Below are 19201 nucleotides of genomic sequence, written 5' to 3'. Positions count from 1 at the left end.
CTTACAAAGGAGGCCAATATAGATCAATATATTGTTTCTTCCCATTTCTTTATTTTTTGTTATCATCGTCTAAGGCTAATTTTCTTCCAAATTATAGTAAACAAAGAGAAGAGGGGCCATATAAAATATGTACCTCAAGCTCTCAATTTTTGACAAGTGCATACAAACTATAGGGCTATTTATTTTATGATGTGCATATATGTATACACATGCATATACAATTGTATGCATATTTGTATATACACATATATCAAATTAATATAGAATTATCTATACGAAATCTCAGGTAAATATGAAATTTGACTCAAAATAGCTACCAAGGCTTTTTTTAGGAACAGCAGTTTACAAACTGAAAAGTGTTTGTAAACTGAAACATTGTTTACAGATTTATATTAATTCTAATACATTGAAAAATAAAATCAAAACTAGGAAAGATTAAATTTGAAATGTATTTAGGCTTCTTCTTGATTCTTTAAAAAAATGGAAACCATGGAGTTCCCGTCGTGGCGCAGTGGTTAACGAATCCGACTAGGAACCATGAGGTTGCGGGTTCGGTCCCTGCCCTTGCTCAGTGGGTTAACGATCCGGCATTGCCATGAGCTGTGGTGTAGGTTGCAGACGCGGCTCGGATCCCGCGTTGCTGTGGCTCTGGCGTAGGCCAGTGGCTACAGCTCTGATTCCACCCCTAGCCTGGGAACCTCCATATGCCGAGGGAGCGGCCCAAGAAATAGCAACAACAACAACAAAAAAGACAAAAGACAAAAAAAAAAAAAAAAAAAGGAAACCAGAGGGCTACCTGTAGTTTGAAGAAATTTTAAATAGGGGTAGGGAAAAAAAATATTTTTAAAATGCAAGCCTCGACTATGGAGTATAGCCACACCCTCGCTATTTTATTTAATGTTGCAGCTGTCTTCAGAGGCACTTGCTCTTCTAGACACAGTGTGTTTTCACTTACAGGCTTTAGTCAGACCAAAGTAATTTATGACTTTTTTCTCTTTTTAAAACAAGATTCTATCCCAACTGAGAATTTTGGCATTAAGTCTTTGAATTGAATCACTGAGATAATATTCTGCCAAAAATGTTTCTAAGAACAATTTTGAAATTCTTTTAATGTATGAATAGATTGTTAGGAAAGATGATAAGGAGCATTCTTCTTCCTTTTTTATTTTTTGCTGGTCTAAGAAGTGGAAACTCATTAATAATTGTCACATGTTCAATTTATGTAAAAAGGGCAGGAGAAAAGACAAAACATTTCAAATCAATTCAAAGAGGGGTGATTAATTCAAGAGGCAGTATAAATGGCTGGCTCTCAATAGTCAACATTTCTCTAAAATTTTACATTTTCAGATACTCAACAGCAGTATTTCACTACTACACAGATACTTTAAACAAAAGAATTTTAAGTGACTAAAGAATATATGGGACTAGGTGCGCTCTTTTTTCCCCGAACATACAATTTCTGATTGTGTACAATTTGTAAGTAACAATTTGTGCTACAAAAGTTTCATTGCCAGGAATCTTTAAATAGAAAGCTCTGCTCCTACATTGAAAATGTTGTTTGGCTCACACAAATGTGAATTAAAGTCATGGATACTGCTGAAAATTACGTTTCCTCTTAGATAATAATAGGTGAATATATAATTGGTATTTTGACCTTTCATTCAATGTTTGGCTTGCTCTTGTTAAAGCCTTTTGATATTGAAAATGCAATGGAAGGAGGGGAAGAACATTATTATCCTGTAATTATTATCATACTATGTTACCTTCACAATTCTTCCCATCTCGTGTAACATGAAATCCTGCATTACACACACAATGGAAACTGCCATCTGTGTTGATGCAACGTCCGTTATTGCAGATACGGCCATTCTGTAAACATTCATCTATGTCTAAAATCAAAGTTAAAAAGGAAGAGATAGCTTTATTTAGGTGATTTAAAATTATTTTATTTTTCCCACTCACCATCTCCAAACTCATGATTTTGTCTTTGGTTTTAGTTACCAAATAATATTTTTCAGCATAAATTCGGGATCAAATAACATGAACCTTAGGATGACTAATGAAAGTTTCGAAGACATAAGAAAGGAAAAAATGCCATCAAAAGAGCATTTGATCTAACTCTAATTTCTTATAAGACTCCTTAACTCTCAATTCTGTAAACAAAATAGATTCTTCATCATCTTCTTAGCTAATTTAATGAGCCAGTATAGATTATTATTTACATTGAACTTTGGCAGGTATCTTTTAACACATGATCAAAAAGGCAGATCTGCTAGCTATATCAGAACATTAAAACAGAAATGTCATTTTAAAAAAACAATTAAAAAACTTAATTCCATCCAAAACCCACCAGTCATTTGACTCTGAAATATCTACCTTTCTTATGACAGTTCTGGTCCAAGTACAGTTTTATTTGTTTATATATTCTTAGTCTCTTTAATAACTTTATAAATATTCCACCTACCAAATAAAATATTGGTAGTATGGGGACATTTCTCCCTTTTTCTTTCATGTTTAATATTATGCCAAAGTAAACAGCAGAGCATGATATGGGAGTGTTAAAAATGACAATAACACAAATAACCTGCCTCTGATCTCTCATTTAAAGATTACTAACCACGATGAAAGATTAAAGATTATGCTGTACAGCAGAAATTGCTACAACACTGTATATCAACTCTAATTTAAAAAAAGATTAACTATTAACATAAAGCCGACTACAAGGTACCCTGGATTATCTATTCCCCTTGATTTCTAGGCTATATGCCTGGATGAATTTCAAAGAGGATGAACACAAACTACCTTGTCTATAGAGCATACATTCTTTGCCAGGGCTCATTCCCCAGGAGACAGAGGCCAGGGGACTGAGCAGAGCTGGATGGAAGCAGACCTATCCATGCAGAGTGGAGGCCACGTGGGCTTGCCTGTAAGCACCCCAAACATTCTCTGGACGACAAGAATGTGCACTCATGGCACCCTGGTTATTCTGACTGTCTACCCTGTGTCGGCACGGTGTCTTGTGGTTGACCCTCAGACGCACTTTCTTTCTGGGCAGATCCAGCAGCGGTTTCCACACGAGTCATTGGACTAGCTGAGGCAGTCTGGGCTTTTCTTCTGTCTGATCTTGGTGCCAACAACCTCCAATCTTTTTCTCTCTCGTTTATTTCTTAATCCTTGCTAAAATCTGACTTGCTCCATGCTCCAAAAAATAGTGAAAGCCACATATTCCTGAGCAGACTTATTTTTTAAGATTCTATAATTTACTTAAAAAAAAAAAAAAGGATTCTGTAATCTATGGAGGCCCAAGGATAAAATAAACAGGAGAAAGAGTTCAGCTTTTTCTCTCCTCACTGATTTGAAAATGCCATCAGGCTCCCACTGCCTTACAAAAACAAATAAAAAGCTTGCCATTCAAAGTCTCTGCTGTGCTTCTGTGTGTTCCTACCGTCCCCTTCTGTTCAGGTGCCTGCATCTTTCTCAGCCAAGTACACAGCCTTTCTGACCATCCTGTGGCAACTTTGCATCGAACCCCAGATGTGAGCATGTTATCAATTTCTTGTGTTTGGGATCAGCTTAGCACAAGCTCTTAAAGAAGACAGTGCCTGAGACTTTCAGGTAATCCTCGATGTCTAATAAACTAAGTCTCAGATTGATAACAACACCACCCAGCTACGCTGGCTGGCCCCTGCCCCAGCTGATGCTCTCAATACCATCTTCTATTTGCTGACTTAGCATGATCTTCTGAAACCCTGGTTTTGGTTTTCTTTCCACTGTTGCGAAATGCCTAGTACACTGTTTGTATGAATTGATTCTTTTAAACCGTAGTTATGACATAAGGGATTTTCTAACCTCAGTTAAAAATTCAACATAGCCATATCTGTAATTCAGTAAGTAGGCCATTAATAGAAATACAGGTTGAAATGCTGTGCTCTGCATTTCTCTGCTCAAAATTGCCATATATAAGCAGGGCATTGAAATATGCCAATGGCAAGAAATTTCCAAGTCAAAGATTTTGAAAACCATCATGAATAAAAATAAAAACATCTGTATGTCTTCAACTCATATGAAGAACTTTGCTAAAAGAGGCAAATAGAATTAACTCATTAATGGCTGATTTTTAAAGTGATACACACCTCCCTACCTTTCCTTGAATTTAATTTTAACAGAGAGTTTTCCTGCTTTTATCTGGCTTTACTGGATCAATGATAAAAACAGTTCATTCTGTGCCAAATTTATAGAGAGGCAGGTATTTGAGTCCTCTGACATGGGAAGCAGATCTTAATTATTTCTGTTTCAGAAACTCAGTACAACAAGATCATCTAAAAACAAGCATACTGGGTGGCTTAATAAGTCAAACAATAAACTTTAAGGGAAATGTTTCTAAGCAAACTTTATAGCAGTGCTTCTCAAACTTTCAGGTGCAGATGGATCACCAGAAGAAGATTTTGATTCAGCAGTCCTGAGATTTTGCATTTCCAACCTGCTTCTGCAGCTGACCACATTAAATAAAGCAGCAAGAACTTGCAGGTTCTTCCTATCCTTTAAGGCCTTCCCATTAAGCGATTAATTGCGTAAAATTTCACTCAAAAATGTCCTCAGTTTCTGTGTCAACAAAGGACAACCCTATGCCCTATTAAAAGTTAATCATGAGGCAAAAAAAAAAAGTACTAAAAAGATATTCTCACGAGCACAGAAGCATCTTTTAAAATAATCTGAATGTCTGCCAGATTTTATGATGTTATCCTTCCGAGTAACAGTATCTGGAATTAAGTGCAGCAAGCAATGGGAGCATATTAGCCTCTTCTGGCAAGGGTTATTTAAACTCTACTGAATTCCTTCAAAGCAAACTCCTGATTTAAAGTACACGTCCCACATGGCAAGAAAGGACCATACCTCGGCACTCTGTCCTGGTAAGTGTGCTCTGATAGCCAGGCCGGCACTGACAGGTGTAGGAGCCCTGGTTATTAATACACTCTCCGCCAGCGCAGGGGTTCTTCTCACATTCATCCACATCTGCAAAACACGGTGTATTTTAAGTAAGCAAATTAGACAGCCATAACTCATAACTCTAGACCATTTTATTGTTTTCCTTTGCACGTTAAAACACTTTCCTTCTAAGAAATAAATCACATCATGAAGAGATCTTTTTCATTCCACTACAATAATGGTGTCATCAGCCACCTCAAGACTGGAGGAGCGGCTCAAGTGTATTCTTTTCCCGTGTCATTTTTCAGAGAAAAATGCCAAATATGTAGCAACTCAACACTCCAAGCTAATAAACATCTTTTCTTCCTTGAGTCTGGCCTAAGGGAATCCGACTAACATTTCACAAGTGGCTTCTGGATAGGAGTCTACGAAGCTCATTTTTTTCAATAAAAAGAACTAAGTGTATCTAAGCACCCCTTGCTAACAAAGCATGAAGCAGTTTTAAAAGGCAAGTCTCAAAAAAAAAAAAAAAGAAAAAAGCTGTACAGTGGGAAAAAAAAAAAAGGCAAGTCTCACCCACCATTGAGGCTGCGACCACCAACACCCTATCTCCAGACAGGCTCCCACTACTTTCACAGTCATTTAAAACTATCTGTCTACTTAGAGGTGAATTGGTTTTTATTTCTCTGCTTGTGAAGATGAGGAAGCTAAGGCTTATGGGAGAGAACCCACTTGCTGGAAGTCACGTGCTGCCGTGGCAGCTGCAGGTCTGCTCTCACAAGCCTGAGCCAGACTTTCCCTTCCCTACCAGCTCTGGTTGCCCTCTAAGGATTGAAGGGCCTTCCCCTAATGTGCTGCTGGAAAGGGGCTTTCATACCACCAGGGGACTAGAGAGCGTGAGAAACCAAGAATACCTTATCTCTGCCTGATTCATAATTGGAATTGGGATTTACCACATAACAAAGACAGCAATTTCTTTTTAAAAAACTAGATGGCAACTGGGTGTTCTTATCCTATCCAACAAATTAATGATTCTTGTCTTAACACTTCCACCCTTCACTAGCTTAAATGCCTTGTCAACAACTTAAAGTTCCTTCCTTTGGTTTTTAATGACTAAGTAGCGAAAACTGGTAAGTTATCCATTCAAGTTAGTGAAATGTGAAAAGTTTCATAATTTAGGGATATTTTTAATGCTTTATTTTAATGGCCCATGCTACTTTCAATGAGTGACGGCTTGAGGTAACATACTAATTTTCTACTCAGGAACTGAACCTGGGCAGCCTGAGTAAAAACCAGGAATCCTAACCACTAGACTAGCTAATGCAGAATTGCCCTGATTCTTGGCCCCTGTTGAAAGCAAGAATGTTTCAAGGAGGCAAAGACTGTAAAAACAGGTACAAAATTATTGTTAGAAACACAGTACAACATGTAGGGAAGCACAGAGAGAAGTAGTCTATTTATCTAAGGCAGAAGCAAGGCAATAATACACACTGAAAAGAGGAGTGAGGGTGTGGGTGTTCTGAATGAAGAACTTGCCAGAGAGGTGATTTAAATCATTTCTATGAGGCAGTACTTCTGGGCCTTTGTTTTCATTTTGCCAATTATCTTGTTTTATTTCTCATATCTGATTGGGCCCACGGCCTTCCCAATATGTGTGCTCATCTTTTGGCTAAGATGGATTCTAAAGCAAAAGGTTTGGGGATGGTATCAAGACTTATTATGGCCTGGCACCCACTCCCTGTCTGACCCAGAGGGGTCTTTGTGTGCACATGGAGTTGGGGTCTTCCTGAACACAAGGATAGGAAGTATATGACCTCTTGATCTTTTGCCCAGGCAGGGCTTCACCCCTCTCTGTCCCAGCCATTACCATTATTTAACACGTTTACAGAAGACAAGCTCCAGTTATTTGCCTTGTGCCTGTTGGTATTTCTATCTTGAAGTACAGATAGGTGGCTGGTTGTAAATGTCTATCCTGGAGCCCATCCATCTTCCTGCTTCAAGGCTTTGATAAGTTGACTTAAGTTGGAGTTTACCGGCAATGCCTTGAATGTATTTTACAATGCAAGTTAAAAGTCACTACAGTAAGCATAATAATGGAACCCCAAATACTTTCATGTCCTAATCCCCAGAACCTGTGAATCTGCTTCCCCTTCATGGCAAGGGCAATTAAGTAAAGCTGCTCATCAGCAGAATCTATTCCTCCTGGAATATACAGCTGGGTCCTATGTAATCACAAAGACCCTTAAATGTGGAAGAGGGAATTGGAAGAGAGAACCGAGAACCAGAGTGCTAGAGAGAGAGATTTGAAGGTACTACACTGCTGGCTTTGAAGACGAAGAAAGAGCCCTCAGCCATGGAAAATAGACAACTTCTAGAGGCAGGAAAAAGTAGAGAAATGGATTCTCTCCAAGAGTCTCCAAATGAAACACAGTTCTGCCAGCACCTTGATTTTAGTCCAGAAAAGACCTGTGTTGGTCTTAAAACCTATAGAAATGTAAGAATAAATCTGTGTGGTTTTAGGCCACTAAGTTTAAGATAATTTGTCACAGTGGCAATAGAAAACCTATACGCATGGAACAGAATTGCAATAGCCTCTTGATGGCAGTCTAGTGTTCTATCACATACCAATGCACTCTCCACGGAGGTCCAGTTGGAATCCTTTGTTGCACTCACACCGGTAGCTCCCAGGAGTTGGGATGCAGCGTCCATTTTGACAGAGATAGCGGAACAGCTGGCAGTAATCAGTGACGTTGACAGGCAGCACCCCTAAAAGGAATAACATTAAACCCCATTAAAGTTATTTACAACTGGGACATTTTTTGTTTGTTTTGTTTAGGGCCACACCTGTGGTGTATGCAAGTTCCCAGGCTAGAAGTCAAATTGGAGCTGTAGCTGCAGGCTTGCACCGCAGCCACTGCAACTCAGTATCTGAGCTGCATCTATGACCTACACCACAGCTCATGGCAACACAGGATCCTTAACCCGCTGAGCAAGGCCAGGGATTGAACCTGTGTCCTCATGGATACTAGTCGGGTTCGTTACCATTGAGCCACAACGGGAACTCTTTCATAAGCATTTATTCTGTTAAGAAGAGGCAAGATGCTGAATCATGAAGGAAGGAGGATACTCTTTGGGCAAAGGTCATCTGGCATCTGTAGAGCATGTTTCCATTCCTGACTCCAGAGAGCACCTGTGCACTCATGCGGCCAGGTACCCCGCCCCACTGTAGCTTGATTCTCTGCCTCACTCCCAAGACTCCAGTTTGGAGAAACAACAAAGGCAGAGAGTTATTGGTATTTAAATGCTTGCCAAACTGCTTTGTGTAATACATAACCCAAAGCATAATTTTAAACCTCCACTATGAATTCATGCCGTGAATCAGATTTAAATTTCTACCACACCATCAATAACAAAAGGACATTAGTCTCCAAAGAAGATGCAACCGCTCATTTTCCTTTATGCAATAGGCAAATTGAGAAACTTCTATACGACACTATGTAAAACTAAATATTTAAGAATTGGTAAACCAACTTCATGACTTAAGCAGCATAACTAAAAACAAACAAAAAAAAGTTAACCTGATTTATGCAAGAAAAGTAACTAGATGACTTTTGAATCCTTACTTGGTGGTTCCCGAGACGGATATGGATATTCCACTGGTGGTCGAGGGACTGGAATTTGCGGTCCAGGAGGAAAGCCAGGAGGAACAGGGTGAACTGGAGGAATGGGGCCGAGGGGTGGAGAAGGATACCCTGGTCTCTCAGGAACTACCATAGGGACAGAGCACAGCTTGTTGAAATCCTCTGGAAAAAAACACAACACCTGAGCTGGAGCACAAGTTATAAGTCCATGGAAGTCACTCTCACTTTTTAAAGAAGTCTCTAAATAAAATTGATACTCAAACCACAGAGGTCAATTAGGGAAAAGGAAAAAAGCCAACTGACTTAATTCCCATTGCTAATACCTATAGCAGCAACCGTACTGGAACAATCATTCAAAACCAGAAAACAAACTCCCCAGAGTGTGTACCACATGCCCCTCTTAAAACCTACGAAGTCTTCACCTATGTCAAAATTCACCTCAAGGAAGGATGGAATAAAACACCACTTTCTCCACTCAGTCTTCCCATCTGTGGATCCCACAGGACTCTCAAAGAGCATACTTTTTAGTGCTTGGATTTTATTTTATTTACAATGGGAAGCCACAGGGGGTCTTTAGCAGGGGTGGGACATGGTCAGATGAACATTTTCAGATCATTCTCACTAGCATACAGAGAATTACAGGAGAAAGGCAAGGCTGCTGCAGAAAACCAAGGGCAAGACAAGGATGGCTGGACCAGGGAGGCAGTGATGGAACCGGACAGAAGTAAGCACATTTGAAGCACATTTTAGAGATAAATGTGCTGTGCTTGGTGAAGGAGTAAATGTCAGAGCTGAGGGAACAGAAAGTTAAAAATGACTTCTTGTTTTCCGGCTGAGCAATTGGGTCGATGTTGGTGCTGTCAGCTGAGATGGGAAAGGCTGTGATGGGAGCAGGTTTGGTGGGTAGAAGCCAAGTTCCACATTGAACATAGGAGTTTAGAGATGTCAGACATCCATAAGAGATGTCACACAGCAGTTTTATAAAAGAGTTTGAAGCCTAGAGAAGAAGTCAGGGCTGCTTAGAAGTTTGGGGGTTATCAGTAGACAGGTGGTATTTAAAGCCATGGGGATGGATGAGCTCATGTAAGGAAGGTGTAGAAAGTGAATAGAAGGGAGTAAGGAGACAGAGCCCTGAGGAATATCTATTTGTGAGAGACAATAAAATGATGGAGAGGACGCAGGCCATGGGGCAGAAGGAATACTAGAGGGTGGTGGTCTGATGTTAATGCTGCAGAATGATCCCCAGAATTAGTACACACTGACTTAGTCAACTGTTTCCCCTGTGATTACACAGGTGGCTTCCTACTTCTCACAAGGCCAGGTCTCTATCAGAATAAATCATCTTCAGATGTGTGACACCTTTCAGTGGAGAGAGGCTTCCAAACAGGTGTTTTTAAACAGTGTGCACGTTTTGAGAAATGTCTTTACTTAACTATGCATTTTTCATGTTTCCTACAAATAGCTGTGTTTTGTCATAGTTCCCTTCTATAAGTAAACTATATGATTTTTAAAATTTCTTTTTTTCCCTCTTGCCAGAATATTGATAATTTTAATACCTCTTGCACACAAGGATTCTCCCATGGACACTTTCTACACTAGCTTCATCCATTAATAGAAATTACGTTGGTATGTTTATTTTCCTTGTAGACTAAAATCTGACTTATTCTTCCACACAGTAATATGTCTTACTGAAATGTATTTATATTTCAACCTCATGGGACATACTGTCCATTTACAGTTGACTAAATATATCTAGATACCAAGTACCTTGTTATTATCTGGTCCATTACTAAAACTTTCTCAATCATACTTGACATTTCCAACTCAGGTTAAGTTGATGTGTTCAGAAAATTCTATTACTTTATTATTTATCTGGAATTTCAACCCACAGAGATTCTGTAGGACTTGAGTGTATTTGGAAAGGATTCACATATTGTTTATGCTTCCCTGAATCAGGATGCCACAGTTCCTCTCATTAAACCACAATGATCTTTCTTATAGAATTATCACCTGCATCTGCCATACCCATCATTTCCGGGCTACCTGCTTTCTAACAACTCCCTACCACTAAGACTGTGCAGTTTTGAAGTCAAGGATCCTATCTGACTCACAACTAATTTCCACTCTTAGCCTCATCTGGCAAATTGCACACAAGAGGATTTCATTAACCATGTGGGTTTTAACTGAATGGCAATTATACTTAGGGGCCTGCTTTACTTCCAAGCACCAACCAACCTTTTTTTTTTTTAAAAAAAAAGTTTTTTAGGATTTGTATAAAAGAAGTTGGATAGCTTATCAGCATTTCTGCTAATTAGGTAGGTCTATTACTTTAAACATACCATTAATTCCTCTTAACTTCTCCAGGAAGGTATATCAGACTGGATTCCGTACTTTTGCCTGCTTTCTTCAACTTAATAACTTTCCACTGAGTCCCTTAACGTCCAGGATCAGCAATCTGAAGCTAATTTTGTTCAGCTGTTGTCCTGATAGCCCTTCTTCCTATCTCCATTTAACCTGGAGGTGACACTGATTTTAAGTGAAAAGCTGAGCAATCTAAAACAGTCCTTCCAATATCATCACGCTCCAGAGGCCAGGGCTCTGTAGTACTGGAACTGGAACATTTGAACAAACAAACATACCTACCTGCAAATTAGTTTGCTCTATCCACCTGCTCTGCTCTGGGCCTCCCTCAGGTTTGTACATCTTTCCGTGGTATCCCTAGGAGAGCAGCTCCCTGCAAAGCCACATAGTGGAACCAGGCCTTCTGCTCCACATGTACCAGAGTAAGTTTTCGGGCATCTAAACCTGCTCTAGTCCTCACTCCTCTATTCAAGGCCTCAACAAAGGAAGGAATCCACATCAATGCTGCTGATTCCTAAGTTAACGCATGTATTTAAAAAACGACTCTCCTGTCCTAGTAGAAAGTCACCTGCTTCTAAACAATGACCCATTAAATAGTGCCCTAGTGAATGAAGAAGGGTGTGTTATATTTTTAGGCCATAGACTATAAAGCAACTCAGACAAAATATATGGCTTGTTATATGTTGAAATATATTAAAAGATTTTCTTGCTTCTTTAATTCACACACATAATTCTCAGTAATAAACAAAAACTTAAAAACGACCTCTGTGAGCAGGTCTGTAAGCCATGATAATGGAGTATTCATGTTCTGTGAATAGCACACTTGGAAGTATTTCATTAATTTTGCATTCATCTATCCTCACCTTGATGTTCTCTCCTAAAATTTCCTGATTTAAACACATTTTTCAGGAACCAGATTGAGAAGATGTAACCCCAGTTTCCACTGATAGAAAAGCTGTCACCTCATAAATTGTACACTCTACCTAAATTCTTCCCACAAGCAAGTTTTTGCTAAGTATCAGGGAAATGTTAAAAAAGCTGAAGGAATAGGAATGATGATGGATGAGATCTATCAACTGGTAGAAAAGAAATACATGAAGACACATAGGCATAAAGCTGCACAGATGGGATCTGTGCCTTAGCAATAGCACAAACCCAGAGCACTGAGCAAGCAGGCAGCACCTCCAGCTGTGGTTATCTTGGTATGTGCTTGGATTAGGTCATGTATCAGTGGAAACTAACCAACAGGCTGGGGTATAAACAGGCTGGGGTGGCAGGGATGGGGAGTAAGGACATGAACTTCAGAAAAGTTTTCAGAAAAAAAAAGAAGATTTGAATATAGAAATGCTCAGACTGGGTTCAAGGAAAGCTTGATAATAAAATATAATTAGAAAATAAAGCTACTATAAGGAAGAATAATTAAAAAATGAACTGGGCTCAGATTTGGGGACTCTAAATGTTATGCTAAGTAGTAAAATTTTATTTTTAAGAAATGGAGGGACTTGGATGACTGGATATAGCCTGCATTCATCCTAGGAAATTTTTTTCTGGACATCTTTCTCCACATCTTCCCTAGACACAATTTTCAAATAATGAATTTCAGATGAGTTATGCTTGGGGAAAGATATGTGGCAGCTGTGGATTTCACAGAGACCAGTTAGGAGGTTACTGCAATAGTCTAGATGACAGAAAATGAGCTTTACATGGAAATAAGTATGACATAAAAGAGAAATAGAAAAGAAAAAATTTCAATAGGACTTGGCAACAAAGAAGAGGAAAGTGTCAAATGCTAGAAAAGGAGGAAATGGGTATCCAGAATAACTCACCTGAAAGGCTCTGAGCAGGTTGAGTTTTATACTGCTGAGCTTTAGAGGATGAAATGAGCCAAAAGAAATACACAAAGGTAAGAAGGAACAAGTTCTTCCTGGCAAGTCAAGTTGCTGCTCAGTAGTAGTATGCAAGCTAAGTAAGATTATGGTACCTCAAAACACTATTAATTTGTATAGACCTCTATATTTTCCCTCTTCATTATTTGGGGAAATTTCCAAATTGTTGTCTCCTTTATTTTCTGGAATCTTATTAACTTACCCAGATTTCCACTAAATTTGCAGCATGCACATTGCCTCTGGGCTTGTGGGGGTTGAGCTGGGATACAAGAGGATAAATGGAAGGGGTCTTACCAGTTGCTCTGATGGGACACATCTCAGGGGTGACAGTGACCCCTGGAGACCAGCACCGGCCAACGTCACAGCAGCACTGCATCTTGGTTATGGACTGTGGCAGCTGGTTAGAACAGCGTCCGTTTGTTAGTGCCGTGTAACAGTATCCTGGGCGGACATCTGAGAGGACAAAGAAACCCCCATACACATCACTGAGATCAAGTTTATTAATGATCCTCTCCCACTCCAGCACCTCCACATTTCCCACTGGGGCTGGAACAGGATGAACTGATGCCCTGCCCTGGAAGGGAAACTGCGTGCACTGCTCGGCAACGATGTTCATTGTTTGTCCCTGTGAACTGCTGCACTTGGCCCACATTCCATCCCCAAGGTGGGAACGAATGATTACAGCCATATAAGCCATAGGAAAAGAGAGACGAAGAAAATCACTGGTGGTGACAGTTAATCAGTTATACAAACATGTTTCTATACTGAAGGGAGACTGTGTGGTCCTTGGTTTCAAACGACTTAATTTGAGCCACCTGAGGCAAATTTTGATATAAATCCATTTTGAAACAACATGAACTCTGCACTATCATCTCCATTTCTAGAAGATCTTCATTATTTTTCAGGCTGAAATGGTTAAGTCAGATTTGTGAAATTTTTTTTTTGTTAAAGGAGCAAGCTACTTTGCAGGCAGATCCAATGCTTATTAGTCAAGACTTCCTCTTGTCCTGGGGCCCTAATTGATTTTATTTTATTTTTATTTTTATTTTTTTGAATTTTCCAACCATATAATTATATCATATGCATTAAAAATAATAATCACATTTTTTCCCATTTTTATACTTATTATATCTTTCTCTTGACAATTTGCATTGGCAAGAATTTTTATTTTTATTATTTATCTATTTATTTATTTTGTTATTACTCAAATGAATTTACCACATCTGTAGTTGTATAATGATCATAACAATCCAATTTCACAGATTTCCATCCCACAACACAACCTAATTGATTTTATAAGGCATTTATTATTTACAAGTTCAAAATGTACATGATTTCAAGTTCTTAGTGCTATAGGATCCAATAGTTCTTTAAGTTTTTTGGGGGTTTTTTTGTTTTTTTTTTTTGCAGAAAGGTTATCTTCTCAAAGCAACAGGAAAGACATGTTTCTATATGTCACTTTTATTGACTTTCATGACAACACTGACACACTGAGTACAATTCTGGGCTACCAGAAAAGAGCCCGTGACACAGGAGAAACCTCACTGTTTCATGGGCCTCTGATGTCATGCTGTGGAATAAAGAAGGCAGGTAGCAGTGCAGAACACCTTGATATAACTGTCCTAGGTTAGTAGTGGTCCTCTCTTCAAGTAAAATATATCTGTGTACAGTTCCTATAAAATAAAGCTTTAAATCTAACTAATATTTTAAATATGCTTGTCGTTTGAAGGAATATAACTGGGAAATCCTTTTTTAAGGTGAAGAATTTGTGCATAGTCAAAAATATGTCCCTATGTTTCCTGTAAGTCTACATATTAACCATCGTTTGATCAGAGAGGGTCATACCTATAACTGTTTTCATCTGTCATTCTTACAAACACAGAGGCTTAAAATCTTGAGGGTTTCCATAAATTAACAAAATGAAATAAAATGAAAAACCAAAGCTAACTTAGAAACACTTAAATTATTAATGTCAAGGGAAGACGGCTACAACAAACCTAGATAAACCATAAAAGAAAATTATGGGTCCCACTTTAAAGGATACGAGATTATTTGTAAAAACTACTTGAAACCACTAGTAAGTATACATGTGCTTTCCAGAAATTTTTTGTGGTCCCAAGTTCCTGCACCTCTGGTCAAACTAATAGTCTCAGCAAAGAGGCAGAACAAGTCTTACTCTAGCCTGTTCCAGAGCAAATGACTAGAGAGGGGAGTGCAGACAAGGAATGCTCTGTGGAAACTTGGGTGGCACCTCCCCTAGGAAGAACGGGGGCAGAAACAGAACTTCCTGCTTCCTAATTTGCATTGCCTTAAAGCCACTAATACTGCATATACTCCAGGATTAATATGTTGGGCTTGGAAACTGAAGGTTGTTAAGAATGGGAAGAGATGTTCAAAACTGGCTTACATCCCAGCTTCAAGTGAATTTGGTGGTCAAAACCCAGTATAAACACTTGACCAAAATTTATATATACAATTTTCAGTGTGGGCTATCTTTCAGAGCAAAACTGGGACATACAGCTGCCAACAGCAAATGCTTAATGGGCTAATGTCTATTATTTTGCAAATTCTCTATGATATTCTTTTACTGACCAGCTGGCTGACTTATATGATAAATCATGGGTCAGAGACTCTTGAACAAAATGGTGACTCTTGGGACTGAAGGAATTACCAGCCACATTTGGGTTGCTGGCAGTCCCTGATTTATAAATGGCACATGTACGTACAATAATCCCTGTACTAATTTATTTTTTTCAAGAGAGTTTTGTTAAAATACACACGTTTTCATTCCTTATAGTTGTAAAGAAAACCAATGGGCTAATAAATAAAGGGACGAGTTGTAAAAATGAGAAACCATTCAGAGGATCTGACCCTTGGGCGCACCAGCCTGAAGTTCCCCATGTTATCAGATGGTAGTGCCAAAGGAAGTAGAAAGGAAACCACTGTTGTGCTGGATCACTTTGCTTAGAGGGTAGGGGGTGGCTTTAAAGCAATCTGAAGGTCTATGGGACATGAGGGAGAAGAATGTTAAGATCTAGAGGAGGTAAAGAGAGGTAGGAGGAACCTAAGACACCTTCACCTATTTTAAATCTGCCTTGGCCAAGATATCTGGCAGAAAAGGAGTAGGAAAGTTTCTTCCTTTCTCCCCTTCTGAATCACTTGGTCCTTACCCTCAGGACCCAGAGATCACATTACATCCAAACAAATAAATTATGGATTAAATAGGTGTCTACAGGTCCTCCCAGCCTATCCACAGGTCTCCCCTAACCAATCGCTAATATCAACGAGGAGCTAGGAGTTGTGAGGCCCCAACTAGGTACAAGGCATCTTTCAGACACCTGGGAATTGATGAGACAGACCACACTACCATGAAAAAAACAACCCTACACAAAATATTATAAAGTGTCAGAGGAAGGTTACAGAACAAAAAATAAAATGCAATAACACTGTGAGAGCTTAGAGGACAAAGGGAGAGTTAGGACTGGTGAGATCTGAGAGTCACAGAACGTTGCAACAAAACGTAACAGCTGGGATATCACAGGTAAAGGAAATGTAAAAGGAAGATGATACAGACCACTATCTACATGTGGAATTTCCAACTGGTTAGATGTACTATTCCAAACAAGCAACTATATATATTTTTCTTGCCACTAGGGATAATTTGGGGAGGAGTCTCTGTGGTTTACCCTGGCAGGAACTATCAGCAGTCAGTAAGGCAGAAATGTCATTGGGATCATTTTATGTAACAAGTTGCTAATTAGGGGTACAACAAAGTAACAAAGTTCTCCTGCCTAGGGATATGGCAAGCCAACATTTAAAGCATCCCCTGCTCATTTGGAAGGAAGCAATGGGTGGAGTCCAGACTATAGACTCAGCCCAAGTTGGAATCCCATGCCCTCACTTAGTAACTGCTTAAACAATTGGACCAAATCTTTGTCTCGACTTCCTAAACCTCAGCTTCTTCCCACCTACAGGGAACATTAAGCTTCTTTTGAAGCTTCCCATCTACTGTTTTGAACATTAAGTCACATAATTTCCATAAAATATCTTACGCCTAGGAGGTGACCCACAAATATTAGTTCTCTTCTTTTGTAAACAGAATGAATATATTAGTTAAAAGGAAAGAAATTAAAAAATGTAAAGACTCTGATACATCAATGTATTAAAATTATTACAGCCAATTATTTTAATGTCATTTGGGTCTCTCTTTGAAGGTTAAAAAAAAAAATCAGAGTTCCCGTTGTGGCTCAGTGGTTAATGAATTTGACGAGGAACCATGAGGTTGTGGGTTCGATTCCTGGCCTTGCTCAGTGGCTTAAGGATCCAGCATTGCCGTGAGCTGTGGTGTAGGTTGCAGACGTGGCTCAGATCCCACGTTGCTGTGGCTATGGTGTAGGCTGATGGCTACAGCTCCGATTAGACCCCTAGCCTGGGAACCTCCATATGCTGCGGGAGCTGCTCTAGAAAAGACAAAAACAAACAAACAAACAAAATCTACCTATTATCTGGCCAGGAAACAACTGCTGCTAAGCATATGCACTGGAGTTCATGTGCTAACTGGGAAAGTTTGAGGAAAAAAGGGAACTCCATGAATTTGTTGCATCCTTTCACTGCAGTTTCAACATTTATGGATAGATTCTGGAAACTCAAACAATCCAGGCACCAATGACCATTGTTTCTAAGGAAAAGTCCAGATAGGCTTCCCTCATGAGTTGTTCTTACTCAAATATCAACTGTAAGAGACTACCCTCAGCTTTTATTATGTGTGACTAACTAAAACGGAATTCAGAATTTCAAGAGCAATTCTGTTTTGGTCTGAAATTCATGGCCTGTGGTGAAGATGTGAAGCTGAGTGTCTTTGAAAATATGGGCCAGAAACAAACATCAAAAGACAGCATTTCATTTTTCTCCAAGGCCTTTTGCCACAGACTTCCCAGCTTTGCCCTAATAAGGGGGAATTACTTATCTTGACATTCAACATTTATTGACTGCCTACTACATGCAAGGAATTATGTTGAGAACCACCAGGAATATAAGGAGAGTAGATACTGTTCTTTAAGGAGAACTTATACCTTACTTAGGGAGATAAAAACATAGAGAAACACAGAAAGTCCCTATAAGACCATTAATAATAAGCATATCCTTAGGTTCAGGAGAAACGCTTTCAGGTAAGCTGATCTCTTCAAAGATAGAGAATCTGAGTAGAAAGTGTGAAAGGGGGTCTTGAGTTGGAAGGAGCACCTTGAGTGGTGCAACAGGAATGGCATGAAAGAATGAATGACCCATCTGGGGTGAAAAGCAGGGACTGCCCTGACTAGTCAGCTAGGCTGGAAGGGTCAGAGAACAAAGCTCCCTCATTATCAGGATGTCTATTCTCTTGAACTTGATTCTAGACTTGTGGGCTTTGAAGGAAGTCTGAGCAGTCATTTAATTCAGCAGTTTTCAAAACTGTTTTTTAAATAACAGGAGCTCTTATTTAATTGATATTTTACATGGAAGGCTAACTTCCACCCAGATAAAAGTAAAACTCCCTGGAGTGTGTGTATGGGGGTGGGGCAGGAGCCCTTTCCACAGAGCCTCCTCCATTTCCCTGTCCCTTTCTCCCACCCCAGCAGCCTGAGAGGGCTTTTCAGCACCTGGAGATTCCATGGGACACAGACTGAAAAACACTAACTTCCAAATCCTAGTGGAAAACTACCAGAGGTTTTTGAGTAGGAGAGTTATTTAATCAAAGCACTATTTTAGGAAGATAAATCTGACAAGATGGATTGCAGGGAAGCCAGGAAGCAGGAAGAACAATTAAGAGATGATTATAAAATTTCAGACCTTAAATTAACATAGGTCCTGGGAAATGACTAGAAGTGGGGGTAAAAAGAGAGAGGAGTCAAGGATAATTAACTGTAAAATTAATTTATAGACTGAGTCTATCTGTAAGGTCTCCTGGATCATCTCTTTACAGAAAGCAAAAAAAAAAAAAAAAAAAAAAATCCCCAAACAAGACCACAGGTGCCTCTGTTCTTTGAGAGGGTGGTCAACAATTTAATAAATTTCCATAAAAGCACATTTTACATCAAGTGACAAATTACATATCTCCCTTAAAAAATTATTTGGAAGTGATTTAAAGAAACCATGCATGCTATTTATAATTACACCTACCTATGCATCTGGTACCATCAGGAGAGGTGTAAAAGCCGGGGGGACATTTGCAAAAGTAACTGCTGACTGTGTTTGTACATTCACCCCCATCACAGATTCCAGGAATAGTGCTGCATTCATCAATATCTGGAATGAAAGAAAGTGTTTCAGTATTTGTAGAACACCATATAAAACTGTTTATCATTATAAGAATTCAGATGTAACACTCGTCAAATCCTGTTCCCAGAAAGT

General features: G+C 39.2%; 1 protein-coding gene across 1 annotated transcript in view; it reads right to left on the bottom strand.

Annotated features, from left to right (window-relative positions):
* The window catches only part of FBN1 (fibrillin 1), a 258301-nt gene that overhangs the window by 105562 nt on the left and 133538 nt on the right, over positions 1-19201 (bottom strand). Inside the window, exons 9-14 of the mRNA XM_047766424.1 lie at positions 18971-19096; positions 13109-13267; positions 8550-8729; positions 7552-7692; positions 4894-5013; positions 1764-1889 (exon numbers count right to left, since the gene is read on the bottom strand). Coding sequence (XP_047622380.1) covers positions 1764-1889; positions 4894-5013; positions 7552-7692; positions 8550-8729; positions 13109-13267; positions 18971-19096 — 852 coding nt within the window. The remainder of the gene's footprint in view (positions 1-1763; positions 1890-4893; positions 5014-7551; positions 7693-8549; positions 8730-13108; positions 13268-18970; positions 19097-19201) is intronic.

The sequence above is a fragment of the Phacochoerus africanus genome, chromosome 2 (genome assembly GCF_016906955.1).
Source record: "Phacochoerus africanus isolate WHEZ1 chromosome 2, ROS_Pafr_v1, whole genome shotgun sequence".
NCBI lineage: Eukaryota > Metazoa > Chordata > Mammalia > Artiodactyla > Suidae > Phacochoerus > Phacochoerus africanus.
The sequence above is the reverse complement of the archived record's forward strand: the minus strand, read 5'-3'. Positions and strand labels throughout refer to the sequence as shown.